Raw genomic sequence first — 19,131 nt, 5'->3', positions numbered from 1 at the left:
TATAATACCTATGTTTTCCGAAGAATTACAATATTAATTTTGAATTCATGTTTTACAAAGAATTGCCTCAACTTGTTTTACTGAACAATAATTTTTCAGTTGTGCCAGATTTTCCAGTGCTATTTATGCTATTTTTCAGATTTTTTATGTTACATTTTATTGTTTTCTTAAGCATTGAAATAATTTTCTAAGTTTTGGGAGTCCCTTTTTAGATCATCCAGGGCTTTGAACATATTTTATTTTGTTTTTTAGGAAAATGAATTAATTTTCCTAAGTTATAATTTTTACTTGCATTTTTTATTTATTTAAAGTAAATTTTGTTTTAATCCACGTTATTATTGTTAAATTGTATATTTTCCATTCAATTTAAATTATTTTTGATTTGTCTTTTAGTATCTGGAAGGCTAATACATCGGCTCCAAATGCTTGAAAAATCTGTAAAAAATGTCATTGAATGCCTGGAAAAAATTAATAATTCAATTATTATTCATTCAAAAACTCTACATTAAAATTTACATTTTCTGCAAAATATTTGAAATTATGTCGAGAAGATTTTTTTTTTAAATATCCAAAAGACACGTCAATTTATTTGTAATGCCTGGAAAATTATGAATGAATATTACAAATTGCAGAAAGGTATCCAGACTTACGTTACATTCTTGGCTGAATTCCTGTTTTTCAAGTTACTTTTTTTTCCAGATACTTAGAATGTATTTTCTTGGAATTTGGATTAATTTTTTATATATACTTTAGTAATTTAAACTAATTTTCTATATCTTTTAAGAAATTATAATACTTATATATATTTTCCAGGGAATTGATATAATTTTCGATCCATCCATGTTTTTCGGAAAATTGTTACAATTTGTTTTATTTTTTTTTTCGGCTTTTCGCAGTAATTCTCTTATGTCTTCCAGGGATTTAAAGTTATGTTCCCGTGTTCCAGGCTTTCCAGTCCCTATGCTATTTTCCAGATTTCTTTTATGTCAAATTTTATTGTTTTCTTGGGTACTGTAATAATTTTCCAAGTTTTGGGAGTCGCTTTTTAGGTCGTCCAGGGACTTGAACATATTTTTTGTTGTTTTTCAAGAAAATGAATTAATTTTCTCACCTAAAAAAGTCCAATTGTTTTCGAACAATTTTATATATAAATGTTTTTTGTACCTCAAAAACTTTTTGAGTTAGAGGCGATTTTACCATCCAAGGTCCAGAAGTCACCAAATTTTAAGAATTAAAACCAAATTGAAATTTTATGAATTTTATTTTTCAACGGACATTTATGGTCATAACTTGAGAACCCCTGGAAATATTTTCATAATTTTTTCGCGACAAAATAGTGGGATTCCCGAAGATGAAGTTGAGTGTAAAAACGTCACTTTGAATTAAAGATTTGAATAAAAATAGCATTTTTGGTTAAATCACTTTTTTGGTAATTTCTTTACCAATTTCTCAATTTTATTGCAAATATTTCTATAAAATTATTGGAATATTTTGAAAAGAATTACACATAAAAAAGTCCAATCGTTTCCGAACAATTTCATATATAAATGTTTTTTGTTCCTCAATAACTTTTTGAGTTAGAGGCGATTTTGACATTCAAGGTCCAGAAGTCACCAAATTTGAAGAATTTAAAACCAAATTGTAATTTTATGAATTTTATTTTTCAACTGACATTTATGTTAAATTTTATTGTTTTCTTGGGTACTGAAATAATTTTCCAAGTTTTGAGAGTCGCTTTTTAGGTCGTCCAGGGACTTGAACATATTTTTTGTTGTTTTTTAGGAAAATTAATTAATTTTCCTCAATTATGCGTTGTCTATGTTTCATTATAAGTATTTTATTTTATTCCAGGGTTTTGTCACTTTGAAAGCCTCAAAAAAACTTCAAATGTTACTTGTGTATGCTTTCTAGAGTAGTATTTTTGTTATGTCTTCCAAGCATTTGAACTGCATTTGATTTATTTGCTTAATTTTGATTTTAGCTCAAGTTCTTATTGTAAAATTGTATATTTTCCATTAAATTTAAATCATTTTTAATTTTTTTCCAGGGATTTGGATAAATTTTTTGAATATATTTTAGGAATTTTATTTTAGAATATTTTAGAATTAAAATGATTTTTTTTCCAATATCTGGAAGGCAAAAACATCGGCTCCAAATTCCTGAAAAATCTCTGAAGTCAATAAAAAATGTCACTAAACGCCTGGAAAAAATGAATTATTCAATTAACATAAAATAAACTCTACATAAAAATTGACATTTTCTGAAAAATATTTGAAATTATGTTAAGAAGGATTTTTTCTAAATATCCCAAAGACGCGCCAATTTATTTGCAATGCCTGGAAAATGTGAACGAATATTACAAATTGCAGAAAAATATCCAGACTTACGTTATATTCTTGACTGAATTCCGGTTTTTCATGTTACTTCTTTTTATTCCATCTATTTAAACATTCATAGACATTATAATAATTACAAATATTCCAGGAAGGATTATTCCAAATATCTCAAGAGGACTTGACTTTTATTTGCAATGCCTGGAAAATATGAAGGAATAGAAATAGGTATAGAAAGGTATCAACACTTTTACGTTATATTCCTGGTTTTTAAATTACTTCTTTTTTTCTTCCAGGCTTTTATTTGAGGTAATTTCTTATGTGTTGCAGGTTTCCCAGTTTTTTAACCATTTTCCAGATTTTTGATGTTTTCTAGGGTATTGAAACCATTTTATTTTTTCCTAAGTTTTTGAGGGTCACTTTTTATGTCTTTCAAAAATCCGAACTCATTTTTTTGGGAAAATTATTTAGGTTTTCACGGTTTTTGGATTTTTAAAATTATCCTGTACATTTTTCAGTCATAATAAGTAAATTTTCATTTTTTTTTCACGGTTTTATCAAAACATGCTACTTCTTAATATTTTCTAGGTTCTTGCCTTCACTTACTTATATTTTTTTTAATAAAATAAATTTTGATTTCAATTCAAGTTTTTATTATTAAATTGTCTAGTTTGCAATAAATTTAAACCATTTTTTTTTAAATAATTTCCTGGCATATTGACAATTTTAAGACAATTTACGCTATTAAAAAAAATATTATACAACTTCTTAGTTGCTCAGTAATGAAGAAATTCATCTGCACAGAGAGAATAACAATTTTATTTTATATCCTTGTGTTACTATTAAAAATATATAAATATCTCCATATAAGTAACCCAGCTTGTTATTGTAATATAAGATGACCAAGGAAAGCAAAATATTATGCTGGCTTACCAAAACAAATGCGAGCTAATAAAGCTCTTATGAACGGTGTCACTTTACAATAAAAAAAAAACAAGTATAAGCATCGGATTTCTATTAAATATATTCATAAACGTACCTGTAAAAGCTCCTACTGTCAAGCAACAGAAAAGTACCAGGAATTTCATTTTAATTAATATGGAGTCCAGTCACATATTTCCGTTTTCTGGGAGGGATGATGACGAGATGCTAAAGCTGTTAAAAAAAAGTATGTTAAAAAATAATTAATAGCTCTAAACTAACTTTTATCGCATATATAGGAAATTTAAATTTGAGTTTGCTTTATTTTATGCCCAAAAACGAGCTAAAAAATATTCAATCTTAATTCAAGAAAATATTCCAGTCCCCCAAGCAACGTTCCTCTACATTAAAGATCGTATCTTTAACCATTTGACAATTCGAAAAGACCCAAGTAACGATCTTCCGGGGACTATTTATCTTACTTAAAAAAAAATGATAATAACCCATCAGCAAGATCATCCATCTCTTCGGAACGATCGAGATAAAAAGGCAGTACCTATACTGTTATGTACCGGCTATAACGAGCCATCATTAAATGCACATAAGTAATGTACTGTGTGCTGTAAGAACCAGCTGCCCTCTGAAAACCTTTTTTAATACTCAGCTGCTGAATTTGAAGCGACACTTTTGTGGGTCAATGGAGTAAAACGAGTGCGAAATAATTATTTGTCAAAACCCTCGGTCGGTGACGCGGATTAATGGAGTTTCGGTGAGTAAGTAAATGTCACCGCATTTTTCTTTTTGTGGATAGAATAATAAAGTTATTACGTCACGATGATGTAATATGTTATCGGTTCTTTTATTAAACTATTAGCGAGTCCCCTTGGTGTTTGTATAATATTTCGGATGTTGTTTGATTTTTTTATTATTCGAAAAAGTGACAATTTTCAAAGGAAAATCCCAAGAGGAAATCATCAAAATTGCTACACTGTATGTGTTCTCTTTCTGACGTAGTTGATATAAGTAGGTATGAAAATTATTGTTTTATTAACCTCCTGGAGGATTTCTAAGACTGAGATAATTATACCAAAACTCTATGGGAAGCTTACCTAGTTATATCAAAAAATTCAACAAATCATTTCACGAATAATCAATGAAAAATTGTACCCGGCCCTGACTTTAACCAAAAATAACCGAACGTAAGTAAATCTTTTGCGGTTTGCGGGTGGTCCGCATTTAAGCACCAACTGCGATAGTTAATTGACAATCAATCATGGTGACATTTAATGGATCGATGAGTAAACTGGTATAGTACGTTTACATGAACGTGGAATTTTTCGTTAAACTGGATTAATGTAAATGAACCCCCTTCTCCCATGCTTTTTTGGGTGGACTACTTTTTTTTGCTCCTTTTTTTTAATAAATTTCTCAAGTTTATTGCAAATATTTCTATAAAATTATTAGAATATTTTGAAAAGAATTACACATAAAAAAGTCCAATTATTTTTGAACAGTTTTATATACAAACGTTTGTTGTAACTCAAAAACTTTTTGAGTTAGAGGCGATTTTGACATCCAAAGTCACCAAATTTGAAGAATTTAAAACCAACTTGTAAGTTTATGAATTTTATTTTTTAACGGACATTTATGGTCATAACTTGAGAACCACTGGAAATATTTTCATAATTTTTTTACGACAAAATAGTGGGATTCCTGAAGATGAATTAGAGTGTAAAAACGTCACTTTGAATTGAAGATTTGAATAAAAATAGCATTTTTGGTTAAGTCACTTTTTTTGCTAATTTTTCAATCAATTTCTCAGTTTTATAGCAAATATCTTTATAAAGTTATTGGAATATTTTGAAAAGAATTACACATAAAAAAGTCCAATTGTTTCCGAGCAAATTCATATATAAACGTTTGTTGTACCTCAAAAACTTTTTGAGTTAGGGGCGATTTTGACATTCAAGGTCCAGAAGTCACCAAATTTGAAGAATTTAAAACCAAATTGTAATTTTATGAATTTTATTTTTCAACGGACATTTATGGTCATAACTTGAGAACCACTGGAAATATTTTCATAATTTTATTACGACAAAATAGTGGGATTCCTGAAGATGAATTAGAGTGTAAAAACGTCACTTTGAATTGAAGATTTGAATAAAAATAGCATTTTTGGTTAAGTCACTTTTTTTGCTAATTTTTTAATCAATTTCTCAGTTTTATAGCAAATATCTCTATAAAATTATTGGAATATTTTAAAATAAATTACACATAAAAAAGTCCAATTATTTTCGAATAATTTCATATATAAACGATTTTTGTACCTCAAAAACTTTTTGAGTTAGAGGCAATTTTGACATCCAAGGTCCAGAAGTCACCAAATTTGAAGAACTTAAAACCAAATTGTAATTTAATGAATTTTATTTTTCAACGGACATTTATGGTCATAACTTGAGAACCACTGGAAATAATTTCATAATTTTTTCGCGACAAAATAGTGGGATTCCTGAGGATGAATTTGGATGTAAAAACGTCTCTCTAAAATCAAGATTTGAATAAAAAGAGCACTTTTGATTGGGCCACTTTTTTGCTCATTTTTTTACGAATTTCTCAATTTTATTGCAAATATTTCTATGAAAATATTGAAATATTTTAAAAAGAATTACACATAAAAAAGTCCAATTATTTTCAAATAATTTCATATATAAACGTTTTTTGTAGCTCAAAAACTTTTTGAGTTAGAGGCGATTTTACCATCCAAGGTCCAGAAGTCACCAAATTTGAAGAATTTAAAACCAAATTGTAATTTTATGAATTTTATTTTTCAACGGACATTTATTGTCATAACTTGAGAACCACTGGAAATATTTTCATAATTATTTCACGACAAAATAGTGAGATTCCTGAGGATGAATTTGGGTGTAAAAACGTCCCTCTGAAATCAAGATTTGAATAGAAAATGCATTTTTGGTTGGACCACTTTTTTTGCTCATTTTTTTAGCCAATTTCTCAATTTTCTTGCAAATATTTCTATGAAATATTTGGAATATTTTAAAAAGAATTACACATAAAAAAGTCCAATTGTTTCCGAACAATTTCATATATAAACGTTTTTTGTACCTCAAAAACTTTTTGAGTTAGAGGCGATTTAGACATCCAAGGTCCAGAAGTCACCAAATTTGAAGAATTTAAAACCAAATTGTAATTTTATGAATTTTATTTTTCAACGGACATTTATTGTCATAACTTGAGAACCACTGGAAATATTTTCATAATTATTTCACGACAAAATAGTGAGATTCCTGAGGATGAATTTGAATGTAAAAACGTCACTTTGAATTGAAGATTTTAATAAAAATAGCATTTTTGGTTAAGTCACTTTTTTTGCTAATTTTTTAATCAATTTCTCAGTTTTATAGCAAATATCTCTATAAAATTATTGGAATATTTTTATATAAATTACACATAAAAAAGTCCAATTATTTTCGAATAATTTCATATATAAACGATTTTTGTACCTCAAAAACTTTTTGAGTTAGAGGCGATTTTACCATCCAAGGTCCAGAAGTCACCAAATTTGAAGAACTAAAACCAAATTGTAATTTTATGAATTTTATTACTTGATGGACAATTTTGATCATAACTTGAGAACCGCTGGAAATATTTTCATAATTTTTTCGCGACAAAATAGTGGGATTCCTGAAGATGAATTGGAGTGTAAAAACGTCACTTTGAATTGAAGATTTGAATAAAAATAGCATTTTTGGTTATGTCACTTTTTTTGCTAATTTTTTAATCAATTTCTCAGTTTTATAGCAAATATCTCTATAAAATTATTGGAATATTTTAAAATAAATTACACATAAAAAAGTCCAATTATTTTCGAATAATTTCATATGTAAACGATTTTTGTACCTCAAAAACTTTTTGAGTTAAAGGCGATTTTACCATTCAAGGTCCAGAAGTCACCAAATTTGAAGAATTAAAACCAAATTGTAATTTTATGAATTTTATTACTTGATGGACAATTTTGGTCATAACTTGAGAACCGCTGGAAATATTTTCATAATTTTTTCACGACGAAATAGTGGGATTCCTGAAGATGAATTTGAGTGTAAAAACGTCACTTTGAATTGAAGATTTGAATAAAAATAGCATTTTTGGTTAAGTCACTTTTTTTGCTAATTTTTTAATCAATTTTTCAGTTTTATAGCAAATATCTCTATAAAATTATTGGAATATTTTAAAATAAATTACACATAAAAAAGTCCAATTATTTTCGAATAATTTCATATATAAACGATTTTTGTACCTCAAAAACTTTTTGAGTTAGAGGCGATTTTGACATCCAAGGTCCAGAAGTCACCAAATTTAAAGAACTAAAACCAAATTGTAATTTTATGAATTTTATTTTTCAACGGACATTTATGTTCATAACTTGAGAACCACTCGAAATATTTTCATAATTTTTTCGCGACAAAATAGTGGGATTCCTGAAGATGAACTAGAGTGTAAAAACGTCACTTTGAATTGAAGATTTGAATAAAAATAGCATTTTTGGTTAAGTCACTTTTTTTGCTAATTTTTTAATCAATTTCTCAGTTTTATAGCAAATATCTTTATAAAATTATTGGAATATTTTAAAAAGAATTACACATAAAAAAGTCTAATTATTTTCAAATAATTTCATATATAAACGATTTTGTACCTCAAAAACTTTTTGAGTTAGAGGCGATTTTACCATCCAAGGTCCAGAAGTCACCAAATTTGAAGAACTAAAACCAAATTGTAATTTTATGAATTTTATTTTTCAACGGACATTTATGGTCATAACTTGAGAACCACTGGAAATATTTTCATAATTTTTTCGCGACAAAATAGTGGGATTCGTGAGGATGAATTTGAGTATAAAAACGTCATTCTGAAATCAAGATTTGAATAAAAAGAGCACTTTTGATTGGACCACTTTTTTTTCTTATTTTTTATGAATTTCTCAATTTTATTGCAAATATTTCTATAAAAATATTGGAATGTTTTAAAAAGAATTACACATTAAAAAGTCCAATTATTTTCGAATAATTTCATATATAAACGTTTATTGTACCTCAAAAACTTTTTGAGTTAGAGGCGATTTTACCATCCAAGGTCACCAAATTTGTAGATTTTAAAATCAAAATATAATTTTATGATTTTTATTTTTTAACGTACACTTTTGGTTATAATTTGAGAACCACTGGAAATATTTTCATAATTTACAGTCTACATTACAGTCTAATACAGGCTTGATTAATTATTATGTCAAAGCTGTCATTTGTCGGTTTAATTTGTAAAAAACTATGATTTTCGCCATAATTGGTAATCCCTATAATTTCATTATAATTGCTAGATTCTTGTCCAGTTAGTGGAGCACATTCCTCCCTGGGGTAGAAAAATGACACAGTAACTTTAAAAAAAAATGTGACAGTTTTTTAGCATATAAATGGAGCGAATAAAACTCAGAATTTAAGTCATAAGATTGGCAACGTTTCAATCTATATTAGGGCATCTTCAAGACTAAAGGCCTGTGATGGATATTTTATGTAAATTGGGTGACAATAATGATGTGGGCGTACAAAAAAAATTTACATAATGTTTGATTCCAACATTTAAAACTGAATCTAACCAAAATCCCTCCTATATAATCCTGATGATTGCCTTTTATAGACCGAGACGTCAGTAACTTGTAAAATTAAAATTGATATATTTAAGTATACTAAAGCAACATCAAATTAATATAAATATAAAAGGTGGACAAAAATAATTTCCATTACTGTTTCAATCAGTTCTCTTATGCATAATTATGCATTAAACCCGCCCATTCGATTAACAATCTTATGCATAATGCATACAGAGGGGATTTTGATATTTATTAAACTAAAAATAGTATCTTAACTAACGGAGTTGTTATTTGGGCTGGTTTTCATCACTGTTACAGAAATAGAATATTATATGTATGTATTGTTGTGGTATTATTACGGACGAGTGGTTGTTTAATTAGCCCGTATACACTAAATAGTCAATTGAATAATGCATAAAATCTATTTGGTAATTAAAGAAAAAAAACGCAATTTTTTTCGTATAGTCCGCACCTGTTCGCCCTATAAAATGAATTTCACGACACCCAAACGATAATTTACCACTTTCGACTATTAAGAGCGGTTTAATTGACGCCGGCACTGATTTAATTCCATATAAGGGCATTAATATATAAAGTGGGTTATTACAAATGTTGTGGTGCACCGACAAGATTTAAGTTGTGCCGTTGACAATTTATGGCTCTATCGCGGATATAAATTGCCGGTTTATATGTTGTACACGTTTTTTACAATTGTCGAGGTTTGGTAATTTAGGTTTCACTTGAGTAGGATTTATATTAATATTTTTAAAAAATGTATACGTATACGGAAGATAGTTTGGCGTAATTTTAATTTTTTTGTTTTTTTTATTTTAATAAAGGCAAAAAAAGGATAGAAAGTGAAAAAGTGAATATTTTACCCCCTTTTGGGCATATAAACGGATCTGAGTCCCATGAATCATTGATGATCACCGTGAAATTATTTCTCTCGTCTGTAAAGTTCTTAAATACGTAAGAAAAGTACAATTTTATAATGATCCAGAGTGTATCTGAGAGGTGAGATGCGGTAGAAAGTGCAAAAGTGGACTTTTTACCTTTTTTGGAGCATATAAACCGGTCTGAGTCCCATGAATCATTGACGATCACTATGAAATTATTTCTCCCGTCTGTAAAGTTCTTAAATGAGTAAGAAAAGTAGAATTTTATAATGATCCAGAATGTTTCTGAGAGGTGAGATGCGGTAGAAAGTGAAAAAGTAGACTTTTTACCCCTTTTGGAGCATATAAACGGATCTGAGTCTCATGAATCATTGACGATCACTATGAAATTATTTCTCCCGTCTGTAAAGTTCTTAAATATGTAAGAAAAATACAATTTTATAATGATCCAGAATGTTTCTGAGAGGTGAGATGCGGTAGTAAGTGAAAAAGTGGACTTTTTACCCCCTTTTGGGCATATAAACCGGTCTGAGTCCCATGAATCATTGACGATCACTATGAAATTATTTCTTCCGTCTATAAAGTTCTTAAATGAGTAAGAAAAGTACAATTTTATAATGATCGAGAATGTTTCTGAGAGGTGAGATGCGGTAGAAAGTGAAAATGTGGACTTTTTACCCCCTTTTGGGCATATAAACGGATCTGAGTCTCATGAATCATTGACGATCACTATGAAATTATTTCTCCCGTCTGTAAAGTTCTTAAATACGTAAGAAAAGTACAATTTTATAATGATCCAGAGTGTATCTGAGAGGTGAGATGCGGTAGAAAGTGAAAAAGTGGACTTTTTACCCCCTTTTGGGCATATAAACGGATTTGAGTCCCATGAATCATTGACGATCACTATGAAATTTTTTCTCCCGTCTGTAAAGTTCTTAAATGAGTAAGAAAAGTGTAATTTTATAATGATCGAGAATGTTTCTGAGAGGTGAGATGCGGTAGAAAGTGAAAATGTGGACTTTTTACCCCCTTTTGGGCATATAAACCGGTCTGAGTCCCATGAATCATTGACGATCACTATGAAATTATTTCTCCCGTCTATAAAGTTCTTAAATGAGTAAGAAAAGTAGAATTTTATAATGATCCAGAATGTTTCTGAGAGGTGAGATGCGGTAGAAAGTGAAAAAGTGGACTTTTTACCCCCTTTTGGGCATATAAACGGATCTGAGTCCTATGAATCATTGACAATCACTATGAAATTATTTCTCTCGTCTGTAAAGTTCTTAAATACGTAAAAAAAGTACAATTTTATAATGATCCAGAGTGTATCTGAGAGGTGAGATGCGGTAGAAAGTGAAAAAGTGGACTTTTTACCCCCTTTTGGGCATATAAACGGATTTGAGTCCCATGAATCATTGACGATCACTATGAAATTATTTCTCCCGTCTGTAAAGTTCTTAAATGAGTAAGAAAAGTGTAATTTTATAATGATCAAGAATGTTTCTGAGAGGTGAGGTGCGGTAGAAAGTGAAAAAGTGGACTTTTTACCCCCTTTTGGGCATATAAACCGGTCTGAGTCCCATGAATCATTGACGATCACTATGAAATTATTTCTCCCGTCTATAAAGTTCTTAAATGAGTAAGAAAAGTACAATTTTATAATGATCCAGAATGTTTCTGAGAGGTGAGATGCGGTAGAAAGTGAAAAAGTGGACTTTTTACCTCCTTTTGGGAATATAAACCGACCTGAGTCTCATAAATCTTTGACGCTCACTCTGAAATTATCTCTGCCGTTTATAAACTTACCTACCGCATATTAAGAGGTCAATTTAACTACCCTGATTAACTCTGATAAGTATATTAGCGATCTAGATCATCTTTATATAGAAACAGTAAATTCTTTTATACATAGTACCGATATTTCAAAAAAACAAATCACGCATTTCCAAGGCACCAGGACTAATATGCATAACAATCTTACTTTGCCACAGAATCATAAGCAAATTAAGCATTTTTTTATAGATTATTTATTCTATTTATCTTGATTATTGTCAAGAAATGTAATCATGAAAATTTTAGTAGTTTTAGGCCATGGTTTTAGTAAATTTTATTAGTCAAAAAATATTAATGCAGATTACCAACTAATTTCTGAATTGCTTCTCTTTCCTACCTTATATTGAATTCTTTATATCTTGTCCTTTTATTATTATTATTATTATTATTATTATTATTATTATTATTATTATTATTATTATTATTATTATTGTTAGTATCAAACGGCTTTGAGAGCAGATTGTAGTTATTTGTATATATGTATATGTAGTGTAGTCTTTGACTACTTAAATAAAATTATTCATTTAAAGAGCTGGAATCCAAAGATCGTCAAGATTTACAATTTCTTTAATAATATATTTTTATATAGGCATACACAAGTATTAAATTACTTAGGTGCTTATTTTGTACTTTATAATAAATTTATGTATCGAAATTCTTGGATTATAAATAAATGTGTGTAATGTGCGTATTTTTATCGAATTTATTATTTAAGAAGAATATCTGAGAGAATTATTAATTTTAGAGTAAATGAAACGTCTGTCGCAGACGTTTAATTTTCGCGGTTTTTTACGAAAAATGAAACAAGGAAGGAGTTATAATAGGCCTTTTTTCGGACTTTGGCTAGCAAAAATTGAAAATAGTATATTATAAAAAAATAGCATTTTTTAGTTTCCAGAAAAAACCTATAGATTTGCCCCAGTGTGGGTCACATAAAAATTATTAAGGATAATGTAAGTTAAAGAAATTAAATTTTGAAAGTATTATTCACACAGTGGGAGAAAACATTAATGATAGAAACAAGCAATTTTTTCAAAATATATGGGAAATTTAAGGGTTTTTATTTTTTCAACAGCAGATTCCTTTATTAAAGCAGATTTGAAAAGTATTTTACAATTTTTTTCCAAAAATTAACAAGAAAGAACACGACAACATGGAAATCTCTAACAATAATGGAAAATCGCATTTTTCAAAAGAAAAAGCTAATTTTAATTTTTTTGCGAAAAATGTATGAGTACAATGCAAAAAATAGTTAAAGTTATCTTCAAGAAATAAAATTTTTGATGTATTTTTCACACAGTGGGAGAAAAAGAACCTTGAAAAATGGGATATTTAAAGATTTTTATTTTTGCAGTGGATTCCTTTATATAAGTAATATCGGAAAGTATTTTATATATTTTTGGGCCTTTTTTCGGATTTTGGCCAGCAAAAATTTAAAATCGTATATTGTAAGTCGCGTGTAACTTTAAAAATAACTATTTTATTTAAATAATTTTTACATTTTTTAATGATAAAATTGCAGAGACATTTCTACTTTAAAAATTCTTAAAAATTTTATTATTTTATAAATTGGATGATAATTTTTGAAAATGAAAAAAATTAAATTAAAACATGGTAATTTTTAAAAATAGATTCCTAGCCTTTTAAATAATAAAATTTACCTTTTTGATTTAAATTTAATAGGTTAAGGTTTTTTTACAGTTAAAATTTAAATTGCCAATTTTTTAAAGCATAAAATGCAACTTTTCCCCATATTACAACACGCAACATTACGACGTTCTCGGTTCGATAAACATTTTCAGAACGCGGTAATTTGTAAACAAAATTAAATTGAATGGATTTTCTCGTACGGGTGATTTACTACATCCATTGTCATTTCTATTTTTACATTACTGTAATTTAAAATACAATAGGACTGTTATTTTTTTTTAAATTATATACTAAAGAAACTCAATTTATACACCTCCTTATAATAGCTATTAATAACGTCAGTCTGACCGCCAATTTTTACGACCCTGCAGGAGAGCACGAATTCCATACCTAAAAGGTCACATTTAATGATCGTTTTAAAGGCCCTAAAATCAAGTTAAAATTTTAAAAAATACTCGAACCATAAAATTGATTTTACATCGTTGTAACTGGCTTACAATAACCTTTGTTTGATCCGTCCTAATCGATCAATCTAATCATCTATTCACTTGTGTAACTGTATTAATTCCAAACGAATAACTAAACAGATACCCCAAAATTAATTAATTTAAATTGAGGCATATATTATTTATTGGTCTAATCAATAAGGAAAGTGGCATATGTCTTAATTTAGCCAGTCCTACTGTGCCAATTCAAGCTGTCAAATTAAACATTTATTTATTTTTGATTATATGATGTAATCGCTTGTTTGTTTGTTTTATTATTAGGCAAATAAACATTCTGAGTGATGTTTTAAATTGCTTTTAGGTTTCGGCAAAATTGAGTCAAAATAAACACGAATAAAAGAGAATGAGTCGAATGAACAATTCAAAGATTGATTTGGAAAAATGAAGTGATTCGAGGAGATTCTTGAAGCATAAGAAACATTTTCTAAAAATAAATAAACTGTCATATCTCCTAAGTACGCAAAAAAAGACAACAAAACATTTTAACGATCGTTAATAATTATTATACTTGATGTTTAGGGTTTTTTAATTAATTTATGGCCCGTATCAATGTAAACGGGTCTAGGTCATATACCGGATGACAATGAAATCATCGTCCATAGTGTCCTTCACTTGTTTGTTTTTTAGTAGGAAAATTCGGATCGGTTTTCTGAAAATACCATTAAAAAGTGAATTTCCTGAAACCTTTTAAGAAAACGGGAATGTTTCGCTTTATCAAATAGAATATTAAAAACATGAGTGAGATCCAAATTCTAAATTTCTCACTTAAAAAATAAATGCTAGTGATTTCTTCCTAGAAGATGCTTCTTTTAATAGCTCAACCCTATATATATCGCCTTTCAAAATAATTGACTACCTTTAACTAAAATATACCTTATCGAACGTAATAATACCCCATGACATAACCGTATCATCTCGATCATAATCGCTTCGTTCCGCATGAGGGATTATTGTGATATAACCTTTATAACCTTTCTCTCTCTCTTCTTGTTCTTCAGTTTTCTAAAAAAAAAACAATTAAATCACAACACACGTGAGCCTATTTGTCACGCTAGATTAACAGAGCTTAGCGTGTCAACGCGTTAAGTTAATTAGTATTTCTATTGTCGTCACATGCTAAGAACGTTCTCGGGAAAGTTAATCCTAAAACATGCCATTTTCAATTCCTGTTTTTCTGGGTGTTAAACATCTTAAAGAGTCAACGTGTGATGTTTGCCGTATTACGAACGCAAGCACTTCAAAAAAACCCGCATTAATTAATGAGTAACTCTACTATAAAAGAATATCAAACAAACGGGAAGAAATCGCACATAAAGATTATGATAAGATTCTTGGAAATTATATTTTTATTAAGTTAATTTGAACAGCTTTGGTGTAAATGTGAGATTTATGGGGCAGATGTGCGGTTTTGTGTCGGATTTTCTGGTAAACCCTCAAATTTTCCAAATTAGAAAAGGGGTAAATAGTTAGTCTATTTATACTTAAAACCCTTGTGTAATGAGAAATGATTTTTTTAATAATGTTGCCAGAAAAAGGGCTCAATTGACTTTTTTATATATTTAGCCTCAATTTTTTGTGATTTTTAGCTGCACTATGATGCTTATTAAGAAGAATTATTTAGAAAAAAAATCTCTTTCACTTTCTATCGCATCTCACCTCTCAGGAACATTCTGGATCATTATAAAATTGTACTTTTATTATGTATTTAGAAGCTTTACAGACAGGAGAAATAATTTCATAGTGATCGTCAATGATTCATGGGACTCAGATCCGTTTATATGCCCAAAAGGGGGTAAAAAGTCCACTTTTTCACTTTCTACCGCATCTCACTTCTCAGAAACATTCTGGATCATTATAAAATTGTACTTTTGTTACGTATTTAAGAACTTTACAGACGGGAGAAATAATTTCATAGTGATCGTCAATGATTCATGGCACTCAGATCCGTTTATATGCCCAAAAGGGGGTAAAAAGTCCACTTTTTCACTTTCTACCGCATCTCACTTCTCAGAAACATTCTGGATCATTATAAAATTGTACTTTTGTTATGTATTTAAGAACATTTTAGACGGGAGAAATAATTTCATAGTGATCGTCAATGATTCATGGGACTCAGATCCGTTTATATGCTCAAAAGAGGGTTAAAAGTACACTTTTTCACTTTCTACCGCATCTCACTTCTCAGAAACATTCTGGATCATTATAAAATTGTACTTTTGTTACGTATTTAAGAACTTTACAGACGGGAGAAATAATTTCATAGTGATCGTCAATGATTCATGGCACTCAGATCCGTTTATATGCCCAAAAGGGGGTAAAAAGTCCACTTTTTCACTTTCAACCGCATCTCACCTCTCAGGAACATTCTCGATCATTATAAAATTGTACTTTTGTTATGTATTTAAGAACATTTTAGACGGGAGAAATAATTTCATAGTGATCGTCAATGATTCATGGGACTCAGATCCGTTTATATGCCCAAAAGGGGGTAAAAAGTCCACTTTTTCACTTTCTACCGCATCTCACCTCTCAGAAACATTATGGATCATTATAAAATTGTACTTTTCTTACGTATTTAAGAACTTTACAGACGGAAGAAATAATTTCATAGTGATCGTCAATGATTCATGGGACTCAGATCCATTTATATGCCCAAAAGGGGGTAAAAAGTCCACTTTTTCACTTTCTACCGCATCTCACCTCTCAGAAACATTCTGGATCATTATAAAATTGTACTTTTCTTACGTATTTAAGAACTTTACAGACGGAAGAAATAATTTCATAGTGATCGTCAATGATTCATGGGACTCAGATCCATTTATATGCCCAAAAGGGGGTAAAAAGTCCACTTTTTCACTTTCTACCGCATCTCACCTCTCAGAAACATTATGAATTATTATAAAATTAAACTTTTCTTACGTATTTAAGAACTTTACAGACGGGAGAAATAATTTCATACTGATCGTCAATGATTCATGGGACTCAGATCCATTTATATGCTCAAAAAGGGGTAAAAAGTCCACTTTTTCACTTTCTACCGCATCTCACCTCTCAGGAACATTCTGGATCATTATAAAATTGTACTTTTGTTACGTATTTAAGAACATTTTAGACGGGAGAAGTAATTTCAAAGTGATCGTCAATGATTCATGGGACTCAGATCCGTTTATATGCCCAAAAGGGGGTAAAAAGTCCACTTTTTCACTTTCTACCGCATCTCACCTCTTAGAAACATTATGGATTATTATAAAATTGTTCTTTTTATACATATTTAAGAACTCTACAGACGGGAGAAATAATTTCATAGTGATCGTCAATGATTCATGGTACTCAGATCCGTTTATATGCCCAAAAAGGGGAAAAAGTCCACTTTTTCACTTTCTACCGCATCTCACCTCTCAGAAACATTCTGGATCATTATAAAATTGTACTTTTCTTACGTATTTAAGAACTTTACAGACGGAAGAAATAATTTTATAGTGATCGTCAATGATTCATGGGACTCAGATCTGTTTATATGCCCAAAAGGGGGTAAAAAGTCCATTTTTTCACTTTCTACCGCATCTCACCTCTCAGAAACATTCTGGATCATTATAAAATTGTTCTTTTTATACATATTTAAGAACTCTACAGACGGGAGAAATAATTTCATAGTGATCGTCAATGATTCATGGGACTCAGATCTGTTTATATGCCCAAAAGGGGGTAAAAAGTCCACTTTTTCACTTTCTACCGCATCTCATCTCTCAGAAACATTCTGGATCATTATAAAATTGTTCTTTTTATACATATTTAAGAACTCTACAGACGGAAGAAATAATTTCATAGTGATCGTCAATGATTCATGGGACTCAGATCCGTTTATATGCCCAAAAGGGGGTAAAAAGTCCACTTTTTCACTTTCTACCACATCTCACCTCTCAGGAACATTATGGATCATTATAAAATTGTACTTTTGTTACGTATTTAAGAACATTTTAGACGGGAGAAGTAATTTCATAGTGATCGTCAATGTTTCATGGGACTCAGACCCGTTTATATGCCCAAAAGGGGGTAAAAAGTCCACTTTTTCACTTTCTACCGCATCTCACCTCTCAGAGACATTCTGGATCATTATAAAATTGTACTTTTCTTACGTATTTAAGAACTTTATAGACGGGAGAAATAATTTCATAGTGATTGTCAATGATTCATGGGACTCAGATCCGTTTATATGCCCAGAAGGGGGTAAAAAGTCTACCTTTTCACTTTCTACCGCATCTCACCTCTCAGAAACATTCTGGATCATTATAAAATTGTACTTTTCTTACGTATTCAAGAACATTTCAGACGGGAGAAATAATTTCATAGTGATCGTCAATGATTCATGAGACTCAGATCCGTTTATATGCCCAAAAGGGGGTAAAAAGTCCACTTTTTCACTTTCTACCGCATCTCACCTCTCAGGAACATTCTGGATCATTATAAAATTATACTTTTCTTACGTATTTAAGAACTTTACAGACGGGAGAAATAATTTCATAGTGATCGTCAATGATTCATGAGACTCAGATCCGTTTATATGCCCAAAAAGGGTAAAAAGTCCACTTTTTCACTTTCTACCGCATCTCACTTCTTCACTTAAATCTGAAACAACTTTAATGAGTCATTTGACTGGAGATAAGTCGGAAATAGAAATTTACGTTCCAGGAATATCTATTCTGATGATGCATATCTTTCTTGGAAGTATAGTATATCCTTAAAATATTCTTTCTACGTCTTTGACTCATTTGAAAACAGATTTTTAATAAATAACTTACTTTTAACACCAGTGATTTAAAATATGGGTCGATCATTTATTGTTGACGATATGCGGCGGTGACCGCCGTTCACGATGAATAATAGTTTTGTTGATATTTAAAGGAAATAATGGCCCGACACTAAAAATACAAATTATTTTAAATCACCCGAATGTAAAAATAGAAATGACAATGGATGTAGTAAATCACCCGTACGAGAAAATCCATTGAATCTAACTTTGTTTACAAATCACCGTGAATGTTTATATAAGAAAGAATGCCGTAATTTTTGGCTTACAAGAAGTGTGTGTTATTTATATGACGAGGTAAAAATTGCATATTATGCTTTAAACAATATGTAATTTTTCAAATTTAACATTTATTTTAGGTCAAAATTCGGTTTTGGGTGAAAAAATGTGTTTTTTCTTGTGAGATCCTAGAATTGCATTTTTTTCCTTAAAGAATGTACTTATCTCCACATTTTTGAAATTTAAAGACATTTAATTTTATCGTTTAAAATTAAAAAAATTATATCTACAATTTTTTTTTTAATTT

The 19,131-nt window shown here is 29.5% G+C and overlaps 1 protein-coding gene across 1 annotated transcript in view; it reads right to left on the bottom strand.

Annotated features, from left to right (window-relative positions):
• LOC126744139 (uncharacterized) overlaps positions 1 to 19,131 on the bottom strand; it is a 93,914-nt gene that overhangs the window by 71,682 nt on the left and 3,101 nt on the right. The window contains exon 2 of the mRNA XM_050451485.1: positions 3,373 to 3,488. Coding sequence (XP_050307442.1) covers positions 3,373 to 3,421 — 49 coding nt within the window. The 5' untranslated portion in view covers positions 3,422 to 3,488. The remainder of the gene's footprint in view (positions 1 to 3,372; positions 3,489 to 19,131) is intronic.

The sequence above is a fragment of the Anthonomus grandis genome, chromosome 13 (assembly GCF_022605725.1).
Source record: "Anthonomus grandis grandis chromosome 13, icAntGran1.3, whole genome shotgun sequence".
Classification (NCBI taxonomy): Eukaryota; Metazoa; Arthropoda; class Insecta; order Coleoptera; family Curculionidae; genus Anthonomus; species Anthonomus grandis.
The sequence above is the reverse complement of the archived record's forward strand: the minus strand, read 5'-3'. Positions and strand labels throughout refer to the sequence as shown.